This window comes from Pecten maximus, chromosome 18 (assembly GCF_902652985.1).
Source record: "Pecten maximus chromosome 18, xPecMax1.1, whole genome shotgun sequence".
NCBI lineage: Eukaryota > Metazoa > Mollusca > Bivalvia > Pectinida > Pectinidae > Pecten > Pecten maximus.
In genome coordinates, this window is record NC_047032.1 from 27,780,443 (window position 1) to 27,801,206 (window position 20,764).

The window sequence follows — 20,764 nt, forward strand, 5'->3', positions numbered from 1 at the left end:
AACCCAATCTATTTACATTAACCCAAGTTATACATACATTAACCCAATCTATACATACATTAACCCAATCTATACATACATTAACCCAATCTATATATACATTAACCCAATCTATATATACATTAACCCAATCTATACATACATTAACCCAAGTTATACATACATTAACCCAATCTATAGATACATTAACCCAAGTTATACATACATTAACCCAATCTATACATACATAACCCAATCTATAGATACATTAACCCAATCTATACATAACATTAACCCCAATCTATACATACATTAACCCAATCTAATAACATTAACCCAGCTATACATACATTAACCCACATCATAACCATACATTAACCCAATCTATACATACATTAACCCAAGCTATAGCATACATTAACCCAAGTTATACAACATTAACCCAATCTATACATACATTAACCCAATTATACATACAATTAACCCACATCTATACATACCCATCTAACTACATTAACCCAAGTTATAGCATACATTAACCCAATTCATCTACACATTAACCCAATCTATAATACATTAACCCAAGTCTATACATACATTAACCCAAGTTATACCAACATTAACCCAATCTATAATACATTAACCCAATCTATACATACATTAACCCAACTATAATACATTACCCATTATAACATCTACCCAATCTATAGATACATTAACCCAATCTATAATACATTAACCCATTATACATACTTAACCCATCAAATACATTAACCCAATCTAAATCATTACCCATTATACATACATTAACCCAATCTATAGATACATTAACCCAAGTTATACATACATTAACCCAATCATAATAGTACATTAACCCAACTCTATAGATACATTAACCCAATCTATAATACATTAACCCAATCATAATACATTAACCCAAGTCTAATACATACCCAATATACATACATTAACCAATACCTCAAGATACATTAACCCAATTATAACATTAACCCAATCTATAGTACTTAACCCATTAACATCATTACCCATCTATTACAACCCAATAACATACATTAACCCAATCTATACATACATTAACCCAATCTATAGATACATTAACCCAATCTATACATACATTAACCCAATCTATACATACATTAACCCAATCTATACATACATTAACCCAATCTATACATACATTAACCCAATCTATACATACATTAACCCAATCTATACATACATTAACCCAATCTATACATACATTAACCCAATCTATAGATACATTAACCCAATCTATACATACATTAACCCAATCTATGTACATTAACCCAATCTATAGATACATTAACCCAAGTTATACAAAACCTTAACCCAGTGTATAAAAAAAAGAAAACATTAACCCAATCTATACATACATTACCCAATCTATACATACATTAACCCAATCTATAGATACATTAACCCAATCTATAGATACATTAACCCAATCTATAGATACATTAACCCAATCTATACATACATTAACCCAATCTATAGATACATTAACCCAAGTTATACATACATTAACCCAATCTATACATTAACCCAATCTATAGATACATTAACCCAAGTTATACATACATTAACCCAAGTTATACCAACATTAACCCAATCTATACATACATTAACCCAATCTATAGATACATTAACCCAATCTATACATACATTAACCCAATCTATACATACATTAACCCAATCTATAGATACATTAACCCAATCTATACATACATTAACCCAAGTTATACCAACATTAACCCAATCTATATATACATTAACCCAATCTATGTACATTAACCCAAGTTATACATACATTAACCCAATCTATACATACATTAACCCAATCTATAGATACATTAACCCAATCTATACATACATTAACCCAATCTATAGATACATTAACCCAATCTATACATACATTAACCCAATCTATACATACATTAACCCAATCTATAGATACATTAACCCAAGTTATAGATACATTAACCCAAGTTATACATACATTAACCCAATCTATAGATACATTAACCCAATCTATAGATACATTAACCCAATCTATACATACATTAACCCATTAATACATTACCCAATCATAGACATTAACCCAAGTTATACATACATTAACCCCAAGTTAATAACCATCTAAATACATTAACCCAATCTATACATTAAACCCAAGTTATACATACATTAACCCAATCTATACATACATTAACCCAATATAATACATTAACCAATCTATAAATTACCCAATCTATACATACATTAACCCAATCTATAGATACATTAACCCAATCTATAGTACATACCAGTTACCAATACCGTATACCATACATTAACCCAATTATAATACATTAACCCAATCTATATACATTAACCCAATATATACTACATTAACCCATATACATACATTACCCAACTAAACATTAACCCAATCTATAGATACATTAACCCAAGTTATACATACATTAACCCAATCTATACATACATTAACCCAATCTATAGATACATTAACCCAAGTTATACATACATTAACCCAAGTTATACATACATTAACCCAATCTATGTACATTAACCCAATCTATAGATACATTAACCCAATCTATACATACATTAACCCAATCTATACATACATTAACCCAATCTATACATACATTAACCCAATCTATACATACATTAACCCAAGTTATACATACATTAACCCAATCTATGTACATTAACCCAAGTTATACATACATTAACCCAATCTATACATACATTAACCCAAGCTATACATACATTAACCCAAGTTATACATTAACCCAATTATACTACTTAACCCAATTATACATACATTAACCCAATCTATAATACATTAACCCAAGTTATACATACATTAACCCAATCTAGTACATACATAACCCAATCTATGTACATAACCCATTAACACACACAATCTATAGATACATTAACCCAATCTATAGATACATTAACCCAATCTATACATACATTAACCCAATTTATACATACATTAACCCAATCTATACATACATTAACCCAAGTTATACATACATTAACCCAAGTTATACCAACATTAACCCAATCTATACATACATTAACCCAAGTTATACATACATTAACCCAATCTATACATACATTAACCCAATCTATACATACATTAACCCATTAACATACAATTAACCACCAATCATAGATACATTAACCCAATCTATACATACATTAACCCAATCTATAATACCATTATACATCATAACCCAATCTATATATACATTAACCCAATCTATAATACATTAACCCATATCATACATACCCAATCATATACATTAACCCAATCTATAAACATTAACCAGTTATACATACATTAACCCAATCTATATATACATTAACCCAATCTATATATACATGAACCCAATCTATATATACATTAACCCAATCTATATATACATTAACCCAATCTATAGATACATTAACCCAAGTTATACATACATTAACCCAATCTATACATACATTAACCCAATCTATAGATACATTAACCCAATCTATATATACATTAACCCAATCTATATATACATTAACCCAATCTATATATATATTAACCCAATCTATATATACATTAACCCAATCTATACATACATTAACCCAATCTATAGATACATTAACCCAATCTATATATACATTAACCCAATCTATGTACATTAACCCAAGTTATACATACATTAACCCAATCTATATATACATTAACCCAATCTATATATACATTAACCCAATCTATACATACATTAACCCAAGTTATACATACATTAACCCAATCTATACATACATTAACCCAAGTTATACATACATTAACCCAATCTATACATACATTAACCCAATCTATACATACATTAACCCAAGTTATATATACATTAACCCAAGTTATACATACATTAACCCAATCTATAGATACATTAACCCAATCTATACATACATTAACCCAATCTATAGATACATTAACCCAAGTTATACATACATTAACCCAAGTTATACATACATTAACCCAATCTATAGATACATTAACCCAATCTATAGATACATTAACCCAAGTTATACAGACATTAACCCATGTTATACATACATTAACCCAATCTATACATACATTAACCCAATCTATATATACATTAACCCAATCTATAGATACATTAACCCAAGTTATACATACATTAACCCAAGTTATACATACATTAACCCAATCTATAGATACATTAACCCAAGTTATACATACAATAACCCAAGTTATACATACATTAACCCAAGTTATACATACATTAACCCAATCTATACATACATTAACCCAAGTTATACATACATTAACCCAAGTTATACATACATTAACCCAGTCTATAGATACATTAACCCAAGTTATACATACAATAACCCAAGTTATACATACATTAACCCAATCTATACATACATTAACCCAAGTTATACATACATTAACCCAATCTATAGATACATTAACCCAAGTTATACATACATTAACCCATGTTATACATACATTAACCCAATGTATAGATACATTAACCCAATCTATAGATACATTAACCCATGTTATACATACATTAACCCAATCTATACATACATTAACCCAAGTTATACATACATTAACCCAAGTTATACATACATTAACCCAAGTTATACATACATTAACCCAAGGTATATCAACATTAACCCAATCTATATATACTCTTGACCAGGTTCATATAGTCTCGTGTAGACCTCCACAAAATGCACTAATTGTATAATATTAACCCAATATATACCTTTATTAACCCAATATATACCTACATTAACCCAATATATACATTAATCAAATCTATACCTAATTTAACTCAATCTACAATATATATTAACTCAATCCAACCTACAGTGTATTTCAATCTAATATATACCAATATCAACCTAATCTAAACCAATACCAACCTATTACAATGTATATACCTATTGAATATCATTATATGGCTATACTGCATATTGTATTTACTTATCGCTGATTGGCCTGAACAGTCCGTATTGGCCAAAATTAGATGCGATATTAACTTGCAATGACGCAAATTTGCAAGAGAGGTTAATATTGAAATCCAAAAACCCCGCCGTGAGCCTTGAAGGTTTAATAACTGAATTCAAAACACCCGCTGTAAAATATTGACCAATCAGACGCCAGTAAAAATGAACTCCGTAATGTAAATATGGCAGACAACTCGGTTGCTTCAATCATGAAAGACGTAAACAAAACGGACAAAACGCGTTATGGAAATGTTTCTGACCAGGAAATAGCAAGAATCTTGAACAAATAAGATGCAAACAAATACAAGGAGAGCCACGACAACGGCAATTACTGTCCAGCGCTCCTATATAGAGGAAAAGGTCATTGAGATTATTCAACTGTAACGAACAGTACTGGAGAAGGCGCTTGTTAAGGGGCATCTAAACAGTAAATCCAGTAAAAACATTGATATTTTACAGGCCTATAAATCCCTATTATGGTGCAATGTCCCAGAAGTAACATGATGAACTTTTAGTATGTATCATGGCAAACCGTGGGACTTGCTGTTGACATGTAATTTGTTAAGCTGTTTGTAAATTTCAACAAAACGTAAGAAAAATGCATGTTTCAGGGGGGGACATAATTAACTCATTTGTATCCCATATATTACACAAACTTGCCATGTCGTTTCGCTTACAAGTGTCTAAAGCACAAAATAGGAGCATTGGTTTGACCAGCTTTGACGTTATTATATGTATAAACGCTGTTTTTATTTTGACCTTGAATTGCAAAATGGCGGCGTGAATGATATCACACAAATACGGCATATAAGGAGGTATTTAAAACATCAAAACTGCTCTTATTAGACAATATAAAGTATTCTTGAAGTGGCAAGAAGACTACTTTTATGACAAAAATGTTCAACCGTTGAGTTTGGGGTAAAATATGCCTATTTCTGAAAAAGGCTGCAAACTCACCAGTTTAACAAATTGACTTTAAAATGTTCTTCTTACTACGATGAGATGTCTTAAATGTTTGATATAGGAGTATTGTTATTAACTGAAATGCCCCCCTTTAAGCCTTATTTGTGTAAAATTATTCACAGCCGCCATTTGCATTCCAAGGTCAAAACAAAATAAGTGTTTATACGTACATACAGTTAAATCCGGTCAAACAAATGCTCCTACCCTGTGCTATAGACACTTGTGAACATAACAGCTTGGCTATTTTTCAGGTTTGGTCATTTGCGTGACTTAGAATTATTCCATGCTACATCTTACCATAAAGTTACTCTATAGAAGAAACTGGTAGCATATATAGCAATTTATTGGTGATTGTAAGAAGCTACATGTCCAAACAAACATTTTGGTATATTACATGACATTTGTTGTGCAAATCTTTAGGTATTTATTCGTGTTTGAAATTCAACATTATTCTTCTATATAGATGACCCTTAATTTGAGCATATATACTAGTAGTTTTCATATTCAAATTGTCTTCCATTCAAAAAATATTTTTCTTGTTGATACATCTTTTATAGATTTCATTACAAAGTGTTCCCGTCTAAAAGTGTAAGAGTATAGTTTTCTATTTCTATATCCCCAACATTAAGAATTCAATAGAGATTTGATGCCTACCGCCGACACCAGGAATTCAATACAAATTTGATGCCTATCGCCGACATCACGAATTCAATACAAATTTGATGCCTATCGCCGACATCACGAATTCAATACAAATTTGATGCCTATCGCCGATATCACGAAGTAAATACAGTTTGATGTGTATCGCTAGCATCAAACTGAAAATAGATAATATATTCCAGATATGTTATGTAGCTTCTTCTTCTCGATGAAATATAATTTTGGACCGTTTGTTTTAGAGAAGAAAAAAAAATCAATTTTTGCAATCCACCTGGCTTATCTCCCCTTTTTAAATGTTCACTTTATATATGAATAAGATATAAACAAAGATTATATAACTGATGGTATCACGACCTGAGCTTACATGTATCACTATACTGTCAATGTGTATGTCTGTAAGTGGGCCGAGTGGTTAAGGTATCCCTACACTTTATCACTAGCCCTCCACCTCTGGGTTGCGAGTTTGAAACCCACGTGAGACAGTCGCCAGGTACTGACCGTAGGCCGGTGGTTTTTCTCCGGGTACTCCTGCTTTCCCCCACCTCCAAAACCTGGCACGTCTTTAAATAAACCTAGCTGTTAATAGGACGTTATATGAAAAAAAAAAAAAAAAAAAAAAACAACTGTAAATAGACCTTCTGTGTAAAAATCTTTATGTTCCTCAAACTTAAAAATAACACAATACATATAGACATTGAAAATGGCCACCCTAGGTGACATTTAATAATATTCATAGAACAACTTATATCAATTACATAACACATTATAAATTCAAAGTACAATGTTTTCCCCTACAAGTAGGTTATACAACATTTCGCCCTAGTGGGGATGTAAAAATCCGCCAGTAACATCTAAACAAGTAAAATAAATTCTAAACACGTACATAACAATGTACAATGTAAGTTCTAAGTAATGGGGTTGGAAAGTGGGTGGGTAATTCAAAATTATCTAGAAAGCACTAAGAATAACGAAAAAGAACTGGCGCGAACAAAGGATTTTCTTTTCTTGATATGCAGTGCGCATGCGCAAGATGATTTTTTTATATTTAACTTAGAATTTCAACCAATCAAATTGTCCAGAAATATATACCTCTTTGTTTACAAACACTAACAAAGTTAAAGATGCTTACCCCTTACATAGTGCCACTATTCTCATGCTTACCCAGTTAAAGATGCTTACCCCTTACATAGTACCACTATTCTCATGCTTACCCATTACTTATCGCAACTCAACAAAATTACATACGGACTGACATCAGGCAAATATTTAAAATCGAAATTCAATATTTAACTTTTCAAACGAAATTATTCTTAAGTTCTCGCAAGCATAAATTAAGCTAATTAATTAGCTGCCTTTTATGTTCCTCAAACTTAAAAATAACACAATACATATAGACATTGAAAATGGCCACCCTAGGTGACATTTAATAATATTCATAGAACAACTTATATCAATTACATAACACATTATAAATTCAAAGTACAATGTTTTCCCCTACAAGTAGGTTATACAACATTTCGCCCTAGTGGGGATGTAAAAATCCGCCACAGAAGTGTGTATATCCGTATAAGATAAACACAACTTCCCCCACAAAGGCGAATATTTAGCTATATGCAATGGAATAATTAACTTCCATATACTGTATGTTATGTAAACTCATAAAAACTTCCGGGGGCTGCAACCCCCCACCAGCCTAGTACAACCAACTAGATATCAACTACCAGCTGATCATGATATGTCCTGAGATCCATATAACTAACCTTTTGTATCTACATTAATTAAAACAACAGCTTCAAACAATGATGAGTTACACATCTTAGACATGGAGAGTATAAAATGGGGAGATAATTAAGTGCCATTCATTTGCATTAAAGCGCACATCTCCCAACAATCTCCAACAAAGCTGACCACAATACGACTCCAATAGTAACTATAAAATATTATCCTGTCAACACCAAGTTTCTCCTCAAGTCAGAAGCAAAATAATCGTAAATGTGAAAACATAACAATTGTCTTCCCATGAGAATATGTACATGTAATATGCCTGTGAAGCAGTATGGTTGAACTAAATTTTTGGAGAGCACCAGCTCAAGCAAGTGTCACATATATAATAGCTATGGATGTTAGACTTAAAACACTTTAAACAAGTCATCTGCATGTACTTCTACGTCCTTTATAGATATATACAGTATATATATATATAAATATATATATCATCTTAGCCGTGTCATTACATAAAGCAAACTCTCTGGCTGAGGCTGATGGCTTCTTGTAAACTATACAGAACCTGCCGAACGAACTGTTTTTTATATCGGCAACCCCTATATATTAACAAAGTGAAACAGATCACATACAATGTGAAATTGAAAAGGAAGTACCAGCTCAAGCAGGTGTCTACAACTTCATAATGTTGCTAATATTACATAAAAAGAATTGAAATTATATTACACGATCAAGAACGTCACCGGCTCAAGCAAGTGACATCATGTAGGCAATGATTACATTGTAAATCAAATACAAATATAAGTTTATTGCATAACGTACAATATGTGAAATATTAAAGGACTGCAAACGGACAAAAGTCTGCAATACAAGTCACATAAATCTGCTGATTTGATACACCGGCTCAAGCAAGTGCTCTAAATCATGATTTAAAAGTTCAAATTGACACGTATTACATGAACGTTTTCAATCAACAATAAAATGTGTTGATATACCACAACTGAAGATCTTTTCAGATTTCAAACTAAGGTGACGTTATGCGGATATATTTTCTAAAAGCATTGGACTTCCATCTCCCCAAAGAGCGAATGTGGGCATCAGACAAACCATTTTCAGCAGCAAATGTAGCTGCTCCTATGCGGAAACTATGTCCTTTGTAAAAGGATGAACTCAATTGGCAAAATGCTAGACAGGCGTGGAGTTTACTGTCAAAATAAGACCTGGAAATTGATTGCCCATTGAGAAGACAAAACAAAGGGCCATTCCTTACAGATCTAAACTGTAAATATGCCGAGAGAGCCCCCACTGCAGATGTCGTTGTAGGTCCATGACCAAAGACAACAGTGTGGCAACTGTGATCAGCATTATGTTTAAAATTGTAGAAGCGAACCTGCACCCTAGTGGTGCCCTGAGATTCTACAAATGAAACATTTTCAAAGGTAACTAAATTTACCGATCCTAATGGACCAGCTATTTCACCCACTCGAGTCAAAGCATTGAAAGCAAACAGGAACATTGCCTTGAATAATGCCATCTCAAACTGATTTTCTGACAGCTGATCTAAAGCTGCAACCAGACGGTTTAGTATTGGAACCGTTATAGGCAAACGCATATCGACCGTAGGTGTTAGTCGATAAGCTCCAGAAACCAGCTTCTTGACCAGAAACGAATCTGCAGGGTCCATGTTATACAATAATTTATAAACATAAGTAACCGCAGACAAGTATGTGGAAATGGTTTTCGGGGAAGAGTCTTGCTTATGTAGATATGCTACAAACAAAGCCATATGAAGAGGTGAAATGCCCTCCGTAAATGGCCGAAACCCATACTGACTTGCAAAATTGGCAAATACAGTCCAAGCTTTCTTGTATGTGCTTTTACTAGAAGGCGCCAGAGATGCCGTCAAAAGTCTTTCAAGGTGTGGAAGAAGCTGACTGGCAGGAATTCCTGCGGCAATCCCATTGGCTTTTTCTTGGCATATGGGGCTAGCTTGCGAAAGGTTTGTACCTGTAGGCGAGAAAGAGAATCTGCTAGATCGTTTTTAATTCCAGGTACATGTTTGGCTTTAAAGACTAGGTTTAATTTTAAGCAACGCAATACAAGCCACCGCACCATTTTTAACAATGTACCGTCGCGACTGGTTTGCTTGTTAATGATTGGGACAAGTGATTCGTTGTCTGTTAAAAAGAGAACAGCGTGGTTTGACCACAAATGACCCCAAACTTCAATTGCAAGTAGAATTGGATAAAATTCTAAGATTGCAATGTTGTAAGTTTTCCAGTTCTCTGGAAAAGGGCCATTGAACCACATATCTCCATATATGGCCCCGTATCCCAACGAACCTGCTGCATCTGTGTGCAACTTGAGCAGGTCACTAGATAGAAATTTGTCATCTATGAAAAATGCTCTGCCATTTTGTTCCTGTAAGAAATGCAGCCAAATATTTAAGTCAGCTTTGGTTTCTTTCGTTAAACGAATATGATGATAAGCTTTTTGAACCCCAATTGTAAGATTGATAAGTCTTCTCAGGAAAGGTCGACCTGGCACTATTGCCTTACAAGCGAAATTGAGAAGCCCAATTACTGATTGTAACTCTTGTAAAGTACATTTTGCCTTTACTAACAGGCCTAAAATGCTAGACTTGCATTTTTCCAACTTATCAGATGGAAGCCTAGCTTCCAACCGTATGGTATCCAACTCAATACCCAAAAATTCCATAACCTGGGAAGGGGCGTAAGTTTTGTCTTTCGCAATTGGAATCCCTATCTTAGCGCACGTACCAATGAAACGATTCAAAGATGTAGATGCCAAAATGTGACTCTTTTCTATAAAAAGGAAATCATCTAAAATATGTACAACATGAGAGCAACCAAGTTTGGTGGAAGCAATCCAATGTACAGCCGTAGAAAATGTTTCAAAAATCTTGCATGAAGATGAGCAACCCATAGGAAGACAGCTGTCATAATAAAATTTTCCTTCCCATAGTATACCTAACAGCTCATAATCAGAAGGATGTATTGGGATAATGCGGAAAGCTGATTCAATATCAGTCTTTGCTAAAAAGGAAGCTTGACCACAAAGCCGTATTTGTGCTATAGCATCATCGACAGTGCTGTACTGTACCGTCGAAAAATCCCTTGATATACCAGAGTTAACCGAGACATCCCCATGTTTGTCAGGATAAGATAAATGATGAATTAGACGAAACTGACCGGGTTGTTTCTTAGGTACTAACCCCAAAGGACTAACTTTTAGATTAGGAAACGGAACTGTATGAAAAGGACCTCTAATTCTATTTAATTGGATTTCTTTATTCAACTTTGCATTTACTTTATCAGGGTTTTGTAGAGCTGACACCAGATTACCAGACAATAAAGGTCCTCTGGACCCTTGATATTGTAAATGAAATCCGTTTCGAAAACCGTCACTTAAATACTGAACAAGTTGTTCACTATAACCAGCCAAGAAGGCCTTAAAAATTGACACCTGAATTGGGGAGCGAAAATTAAGAGTTTGACCCAGATAATCAGAAGATGACACTTCGTAATTATTTACGCTGGGTATTTGCTTGGGCGTCCCTCCCTTGCAATTTCTTATTGCATTTGTTTTTGGGATGGGAGTGATGGCCACATTCCGAACAGATATGTCGGTATTTACAAGGTCCTGAACAGGTTTCACCACTGTTGAATTTGTTACAGGTGTACCTAAAAGGTCTTGATTGGGACTGAGTTTGGGACGGGGATCTGAATTGGCCACGAAAAGAACGCTTCCCTTCGCGATTGGCCCCTCCGCGCTTACTTAACGCTTAAGCATGTAACTCATGCTCAAGCCGATCCCAAGGCATGTCTGGAGCGCACTGCTTGTACTTGCGAAAGTTGGTGTCATAGAAGAACCAACTTCCACCAGCAGTGTATATGTTGCGTACCACATTCTGGTACACAGCCAGAGCCTCAGCTTGCTGGGGGAATTTCAATCTGTAGACTGAGGCGTAGATATTGAACGCCTCAGTCCACTTTTCGAACGTTAAAAATTTCTTTTTAGGGGTCTTAACTATGCCTACTCCAGTATTTCTACTTAGAGTGATAGAGATGTCTTGCTCAAAATCTTGCTCGATGAAAGCAAACATGTCTATGTACTCATGGGCCCACACCCGCTCTTTGAGTTTAAGAGGGACTCTTACATGAAGAGGCCTGCATGAAATAGCAGGAGGAATTACTATTGCCTGCTCAGAATTCCCTTCACACACACCTGCTACTGGCAAGGACTGTCCAAAGGATATGTTTCCTGATGGACCAGGCACTACACTGTCCTGAATTCTTGCTGGTTCCTGATGAGGGGCTCCCATAGCCGCCGAAGGTCTAGTGACAGGCCCTACAGCAGTTGGTCCTTGTCGTAGTTCATGCTGTCTATTTGTGCCGACTGGTAGACCTTGCGCCTGAAGACCTGCCAGCACTGCGGATAGCACCTTACTAGTGATAGTTGCAGTTAGTTCATCAATGTTAAGGGCTGGGCTCACACAATTACTGGTCCCTGGTACCGGTGTAGTACTGGTTTCTAGTGGTGTGTGGTGTTCCTGGGTACTGGTCCCCGGTGTGGGGCGTTCACTGGCACTTCCCCCTGGTGTGGGGTGCACATCGGAATTGGTCCCTGATGTGGGGAGTACACTGGCCCCAGTCCCTGGTGATGGACCCTCATTGTTATTGGTCCCTGGTGTATGGACCTCGCTGTAATTTTTGGACCGCCTTTTGGGTTTTTGCTGGGGTCCCTTTGAAGCAGGCCTTTTCCTTGCCGGTCCCATCTGAATGCAAGCTGAAATGATGAGGAACAACATTTTGACAAACTATTACCTATACAATATATGGGCTTCCATCCATATATCTCCACTTGAACAGTGATATGGACTGTAACTTTCACTTGTAAGTTTCCTTTGTGTGAAAGAATGATAAAAGATGGATTATATACCCATCGTATTATATATATATATATATATATATATATTACGTATATTAGTATAGCCAACATACAAAATGTACATCACCTGATCAACGAGTAAATGGTTCATAATGGCTATACCAAATAATGGGGGAAAATAAACAATACTTTCCAATTCCCAATATACATATAGAGTCCATGGCCATCTTACACACAATCATAGTCCCTGAAGTTCAGGGCAAAACAGAATATGTAAACAAGGATATACGAAAACCATTATAGATCCTACCCCATGAAAGTCGGGGCAAAACAAAATGTTCAAATCCATGATATATATTGTATACATGGGTATCTATATATATGTAATAAACATCCTACCCATGAACGACTGAGCCAACAAATGTAAAACCATAGTTATAGCCAATACATCTCTTACCCCATGAAAATTGGGGCAAAACAAAGCCTAATCAGGATATATTTTAATAAATACATATACATGTATCCTGCCCCATGTAAGTCGGGGCAAAACAAAAGCATAACCAGGATATATGTATTAAAAACAATATACATGTATCCTACCCCATGAAAGTCGGGGCAAATCAAAATGTTCAAAACCATGAAATATACATGGTGAATATCCTACCCCATGAAAGTCGGGGCATAACATAATGCATAAACCAAGGTATATTTTAACTATAATATATATGCTACAGCATATATGGGAGTCAGGGCAAACCAAATGTTAAAACTCCAGTATACATAGTAAATATCTGACCCCATGAAAGTTGGGGCAAAACAAAATACCTAAAGCAGGATATATATATTATGCCTAATACATAAATATCCCACCCCAATAAATTAAAGTTGGGCGTAAACCAAGTGCCAATATTAAATATAGAGCGAACAACCTGTTTGCCTAAATGAATTAGCATTTATACACATTTATTTTCCCGTGTCCATAATAACTTATATACATAAGAAAACATACCTGTACCCTATCATTAAAGGATAAAAGCATCTATCCTTCCGCTAAAAGACGAGGATGTAAAATAAATACCTATGTTTAATGTGCAAAGAAAACTTGAAATCAAAACCTGTATTATTAATATACCATTACTCATGTCAAAGTAAGGAATGGCAACAGCTGTGATTGTGCCCAAACAGTATATATGCAACTAATGTTGGGGGAAAAGATATGCTCATTGTGCCACTATTGCCACAAAATTAAACTCCAGCATAAAGGTTCCCATAGCCACTCTCAGCTAACATCACCTTTAAATGTGTCCGACTATCTTTTCTAATCTGTACATGTTGAACCTGTGATATGATCTAACCAGACTCCCACATCAGTCACCTCATATGTGGATATGGAAATAACCATTTCAAAATAATATATTTTGCATATAATCAATGCATTAAGCTCTATCAGGGGAATTACACAACTAGCGAACAACTTTTTAATAAGAGTAGAAGTAGTGAACATGATATTATAACAAAGTTTACCTAATTCTGCCATCAGTTGAGTTAAGCTGACAAGTCCCTGTTGACAACAGTTAGCTTGTTAACATGTTCACATGCATGTATAATTCCCAAACGAACGCTCCTGTAGAACTTCCTAGTTCCGATCTCATTGAGATGACAACCGTCTCTTAAGTACAGATTGAGAGGGCTATTAAATATCCGCTTATGCGGCCACAACACAATTCTGTCCTGTCCTAACAGTACCACGTGTAAGCCTTTGTTTACAGCTGTCCGCCTGGCCTCGTACACTTGTGGAGGCACCCCACGGGGTGCTGGCCGAGGGAAAAGTTCACAAACATAAACAACTAAACTGCCGTGGGACAAAAGTTCGTTGGCGAAATTAAAAATATCATAGGCTAAATTGTCTGGAGAAATATTTCTATCGCATAAGTCATTGCCACCGATTTGTAAGATAACTGCATGTGGTTGAAGGTCGCCCAATAATGCAACACACGCAGAGCGTACACCCCTTACCGTGCCTCCGCCATATCCTCTACCGCTGACAACACACTGGTTTAAACCGAAATTTTCCTCAAAAGCACCATGCTGGACGGAATTAAACAACCTCCGAATGAAACTATGTCCTAGAACAAGGACTCTAGGCTTAAAGTTAGCCATGCATACATGCGTCAATCAATGTAAATTTATACTTAAATGTCTGTTGGTCAAATCCTTTGTTTTCGATCCGCTGTCCACAGTCCAGCGATGCTGAGGCTAGATAGGCCTATAAGCTCATCACTCTATACCTTCAGACGTCCACTAGTCGCAATATGTTGACCTGTGCTGTCTCAACGCTAACCAAAGTCGGAACCGATCGTCTTCAACCGAATAAGTAATTCAAAATTATCTAGAAAGCACTAAGAATAACGAAAAAGAACTGGCGCGAACAAAGGATTTTCTTTTCTTGATATGCAGTGCGCATGCGCAAGATGATTTTTTTATATTTAACTTAGAATTTCAACCAATCAAATTGTCCAGAAATATATACCTCTTTGTTTACAAACACTAACAAAGTTAAAGATGCTTACCCCTTACATAGTGCCACTATTCTCATGCTTACCCAGTTAAAGATGCTTACCCCTTACATAGTACCACTATTCTCATGCTTACCCATTACTTATCGCAACTCAACAAAATTACATACGGACTGACATCAGGCAAATATTTAAAATCGAAATTCAATATTTAACTTTTCAAACGAAATTATTCTTAAGTTCTCGCAAGCATAAATTAAGCTAATTAATTAGCTGCCTTATATCACGTGCCTGCCATTATTAGTCGGGTATTGAAATTGAATAACATTCGCGACCTCTTTTTACATGAATGCCTAGGTGAAGATAAAAATCTTGAAAATGTTTGGTAATAAGCTTAATGATCTTTTTATTTATTTGACAGGCCTATTCGAGGCGTCCCACATGAACTATGAGTTAGACAGGGCCTCTGATATTGCTGGGGAGCCGTCACTAGCAGAAATGGCGGAAAAAGCAATTAAAATTCTCCGGAAAGATCCGAAAGGTTTCTTTTTGTTGGTTGAAGGTACGACATTGTTTTGACAGTTAAATATTTAACAATTTTGGAACAAATTTTTCATTCAGGATAATTTGGCTTGGAAGTTTATACTGTGGTATTTCATTATTTATTCATTTGATTACTTAATTTATTCATTACCCGTTCAAGTCTTTCGATGACATATCTTCAATAAAATAAAATAAAAAGTTCAAGAATTTATTCTTTTTATAGATACATAAAGAGGTATATGAATAGTCTCATTTATTAAGCAAACTTCCATATTTTTTTTTTGTAAATATGAAATCTCTATTGTGGATATTAAACTTTCCCAGGGTGCACTGCGCTCCCCTCCATAGATTTAACGTCATGACGACAGTAGGGTTATATTATGACGAGAGCCGGGACAGACAGAATAGACAGGAAATGAGATAAAGTTCACAAGTGTTGCAATGGAGGCAGCTGATCTATTTGGGCTTTTCGATTCTCTCTAAATAGAAGACTCTTAAGAAAATCCTAGATTCTGCAGGTAGCCCAGTTTTAGTCAACTTATATGATATCGATATGGAGTTAGATTCTTATTCACGGGCTCTCCAATGTCCCATGAACAGACGACAAAAGATGAACCAACCCCCAACATTACACGGGTCATACAATTAGTCGTATCTTACGTCAATCAATCAATCAATCAATCAATCAATCAATCAATCAATCAATTTTGTTTATTTAAGTGTTATATATCACAATTATTTTGTGAGATAAATAAAACCAATCGCAAGTCCGTAACGATAAAGGGCACTGCAATGCATTCTTGGAGAGATTTGATTTGTTTTATCTATATATATAATTACTATGCCTATAAGATGTCACTGATTGTTTGACTGGCAGGTGGGAGAATAGACCACGGTCACCATCAAAACAACGCTATGAGAGCTTTGCATGACGTTTTGGTATTTGAGGATGCTGTAAAGAAGGCAGTCCAGTTGACCAATGAGAAAGAGACACTTATAATTGTCTCTGCGGATCATTCCCATGTGTTTACGATGGCTGGATATTCCCTAAGAGGAAATGACATATTCGGTAAATATATCTCACAATATTATCAGACAGGATTGTCTGTCGTATTTTTCTACTCCCCACTTGGCTTTTCCTCGAAAAAGTGGAGAGAAAAGGCACCAAGGCAGGTAACTCTGTCTGACCTATGAGTTTGAATGCGCGCCGTTTACACCGCGCACACCACGACATGTTGGATCGTTTCTTTATTTGATGTGGGGTCGCAACTGGTGATGGCGTTAACTGAAAAGAGGCATTCTGGTGTTAGTGTTGTATTGAATTGCATCGTATTCAGCAAAACTGTTAATGCACTGAACCAGATAGGAAAGGAAATCAAATGGGTTTCAAGTAGGCAGGATTAGCCCATGCTTCATAGCATTCTTAAACACTTTTACAATCCGTCAATAATGTCTTGCCGTGAAAGAAAGCGGAATATGAATAAAAATATGTCATGTAATGTAACAAAACTGCATGTCCATGTAACGGAATGGCGTATTTAAATAAAGTGTTCACGTAACCGCATTACGTGTCCTTGTAACAAATGAAGTATTATTGTGATAAAAATGTATGTGCATATAACGTGTCCCGGATGTTAATATCGTTGTGAGATTGAAATACCTGAGGACGATGATAGAATCAGGGAGATCTTTGATGGTATCTACATTGTAACTGGACTAAGTGTTATGCTTTCTGTTTTGATAGGGAAATAACACATTGGGTACACAACGATGGTCAATGTGGACATCTATGAAATCCAGACTTCCGCAATCTATATGCATATATATACTTCATATGTTCAAATATGTGGTTGAAAGAATGCACAGCACACGTCGATTTGTATAATGATTCATAACGTTTTTCAAAACTTCGTCGGGAGCGAGATTATTACTTAGTATATAACTACATCTGTTCTTGCTAGGTATGTCCAACAATCCTACGAAGAATTTTGATATGGACGGTGTACCATATACAACACTTTCATATGCAAATGGACCGGGACATAGATATGGATACCGTAATATCTCTGACGTCATAAACTCAAGTAAGATGTTTTCTGTTTACTTTATTTGCACTCATAAAACAAGATACATGTCAATTTTTATGACAATATTGAAGTGATTGTTTTGAATTCAAATTCAAATTTCCTGGCATAAAATTCATTCTTAATGAAACTTGCCAATATCTTTTTAGCTTATATTGAATCTATCTGAAATAAAAATAAACTAATATACTTGTTAAATAAACCTTATATCACATGATGAATATGCTATACATTTTAACACCAATAATCCATGGCAGCCCTAAGGCTTATATCAGCATTATCTTGGGCAGGATTTGACCTTGGTTAACCCCTGTATTGTTGAAGGGTTTGACCTTGGTTAACCCCTGTGTTGTTGACGGGTTTGACCTTGGTCAGCTCCTGTATTGTTGACGGGTTTGACCTTGGTTAGCACCTGTATTGTTGAAGGGTTTGACCTTGGTCAGCTCCTGTATTGTTGACGGGTTTGACCTTGTTAGCACCTGTATTGTTGACGGGTTTGACCTTGGTTAGCTCCTGTATTGTTGACGGGTTTGACCTTGTTAGCACCTGTATTGTTGACGGGTTTGACCTTGGTTAGCTCCTGTATTGTTGACGGGTTTGACCTTGTTAGCACCTGTATTGTTGACGGGTTTGACCTTGGTTAGCTCCTGTATTGTTGACGGGTTTGACCTTGGTTAGCTCCTGTATTGTTGACGGGTTTGACCTTGGTTAGCACCTGTATTGTTGACGGGTTTGACCTTGGTCAGCTCCTGTATTGTTGACGGGTTTGACCTTGTTAGCACCTTTGTTGTTGAGGGGTTTGACCTTGGTTAGCTCCTGTATTGTTGACGGGTTTGACCTTGGTTAGCACCTGTATTGTTGAAGTGTGAATGAAGCGGATAACGCTGACTATAAAAGGTATGGCAACTTAGTTGGACTTTACCTTAATTACCGTTACAGCTTCCCTGGATTTTAAGCAGGAAACCACTGTTCCTTTACGGTCCGAGACCCACGGTGGAGAAGACGTGGCTATCTATGCCAGAGGGCCTATGTCTCATCTGATACATGGGGTCCACGAGCAGCACTATATAGCCCACGTAATGGCGTACGCCGCATGTGTAGGGCCAAGTATGTGTGACAGATCCGGATATAAGTGAACAGTGAAAAATCAGCATTCATGGCATATCTGTCTGAGAAAAAGAAAAAAATGGACATCCTCGGAAGGAGGATGCCTGGTATTAAACGGAACTGAAGGGTGTGAGTCGGGCATGACCGTTTATAGAATTGAGTATACAATGGGTACATACAGGTTGTGTAACAAACTCTGGTCAGAAATATCGTTAGGTTTTACGGCATTGAAATAATTCAAAAATGTCTTCAAATAGATCTTTCTCAAAGTTCAATGACGGAAATTATTAAGTTACCAGAGAAAGTTCGAGATAACGTGTCTCTTAAAATATTTTGGTTTTTACATGAAAGCGAAAGGAAAACATGAAAATTTGAAATCAATTTGAGACGCATTTATGATAATGTTCTTTATGCTAGACTGATATTAAACTATTCTTTGTTAAAAAGATATTTTTCTTACTACAGTATTTTCCTTTTAAAGATATCCTATGCTCTTTAACATATTTGCTGTTAGATAATTATATATTAAGAATAGTGTTTTTTCGATATGGTATATGTGAAATAAGCAAGGATAATTAGATTGTTGCGTTGACAAAACTGTGGACATCTATGAAAACCATGGACAGCGTTATCAATACCTTAAATGCTTAAATATGTCGTTACAAATATCAAAGGCTTAGTACACGCCAGTTTGGAGACGATTTCTGCATTAAAAGAAATACTTTTACAGTATCCAATGCATTTGTGATGACTTAAATATAAAATTAATCAAACAACGGCAGCAAACAACCAGGACACTCAGGGCGTCGTCCGACTATCAATATATTTCGTCTGTAAAGAAACGTCTTGTCAAGAGTAGCTATTTGAAATTTGGTCAAGTTTGATATAGAACAAAATATTCGTAACTGTCCAAATGTTGAGAGTGTGGACGAATCAGAAGGCTCTTAATCTTCCCGGTATCTCTTATCATTATCATGCTACGTTTCCGTGATATTTACGCTAGTCTATATTTGTTTACATAATTTGTTTTATTTGTGCGTTGTTATAATTACAGTCAACGTCCTTATCTCGAGCACTGATTACTCAAAGTTTCTGCTTATTTCAAAGTAAAAAATTCAGTTCCGAGAGCAAAAAATGTACATGTATAAAAAACATACTCGGTTATCTGAAATATCTCGAAGGTTTTTCATGATACGACAG

General features: G+C 35.5%; 2 protein-coding genes across 5 annotated transcripts in view; one reads left to right on the plus strand and one right to left on the minus strand.

Moving 5' to 3' along the window:
• LOC117316196 (alkaline phosphatase, tissue-nonspecific isozyme-like) overlaps nucleotides 1-20,296 on the plus strand; it is a 44,619-nt gene extending 24,323 nt beyond the window's left edge. Inside the window, exons 7-10 of the mRNA XM_033870717.1 lie at nucleotides 16,252-16,392; nucleotides 17,251-17,442; nucleotides 18,335-18,457; nucleotides 19,397-20,296. Coding sequence (XP_033726608.1) covers nucleotides 16,252-16,392; nucleotides 17,251-17,442; nucleotides 18,335-18,457; nucleotides 19,397-19,593 — 653 coding nt within the window. The 3' untranslated portion in view covers nucleotides 19,594-20,296. The remainder of the gene's footprint in view (nucleotides 1-16,251; nucleotides 16,393-17,250; nucleotides 17,443-18,334; nucleotides 18,458-19,396) is intronic.
• On the minus strand, nucleotides 7,372-15,694 carry LOC117316195. 4 transcript variants are annotated; one of them, XM_033870716.1, is made up of 3 exons: nucleotides 15,507-15,694; nucleotides 12,652-13,212; nucleotides 7,372-10,410 (listed from the first exon to the last, which is right to left on the minus strand). In XM_033870716.1, exons 2-3 carry the CDS (start codon nucleotides 13,199-13,201, stop codon nucleotides 9,428-9,430), a joined length of 1,533 nt encoding a protein of 510 aa, XP_033726607.1. In that variant the 5' UTR covers nucleotides 13,202-13,212; nucleotides 15,507-15,694; the 3' UTR covers nucleotides 7,372-9,427. The 4 variants fall into 4 exon arrangements, with proteins under 4 accessions (XP_033726607.1, XP_033726606.1, XP_033726605.1 ...); XM_033870715.1 differs by having other exon boundaries at nucleotides 15,331-15,694; XM_033870714.1 differs by having other exon boundaries at nucleotides 14,839-15,694.
• Nucleotides 20,297-20,764: the final 468 nt, after the last annotated feature.

Bases quoted from the DNA above. Each gene is read 5' to 3' on its own strand.
- LOC117316195 (XM_033870713.1), bottom strand. From the start codon at position 13,234: ATGTTGTTCCTCATCATTTCAGCTTGCATTCAGATGGGACCGGCAAGG. The intron at 10,411-12,651 runs GTGTGTGTGAAG...TCTCGCCTACAG, and splicing joins ACAGTCCTTGCCAGTAGCAG to GTACAAACCTTTCGCAAGCT.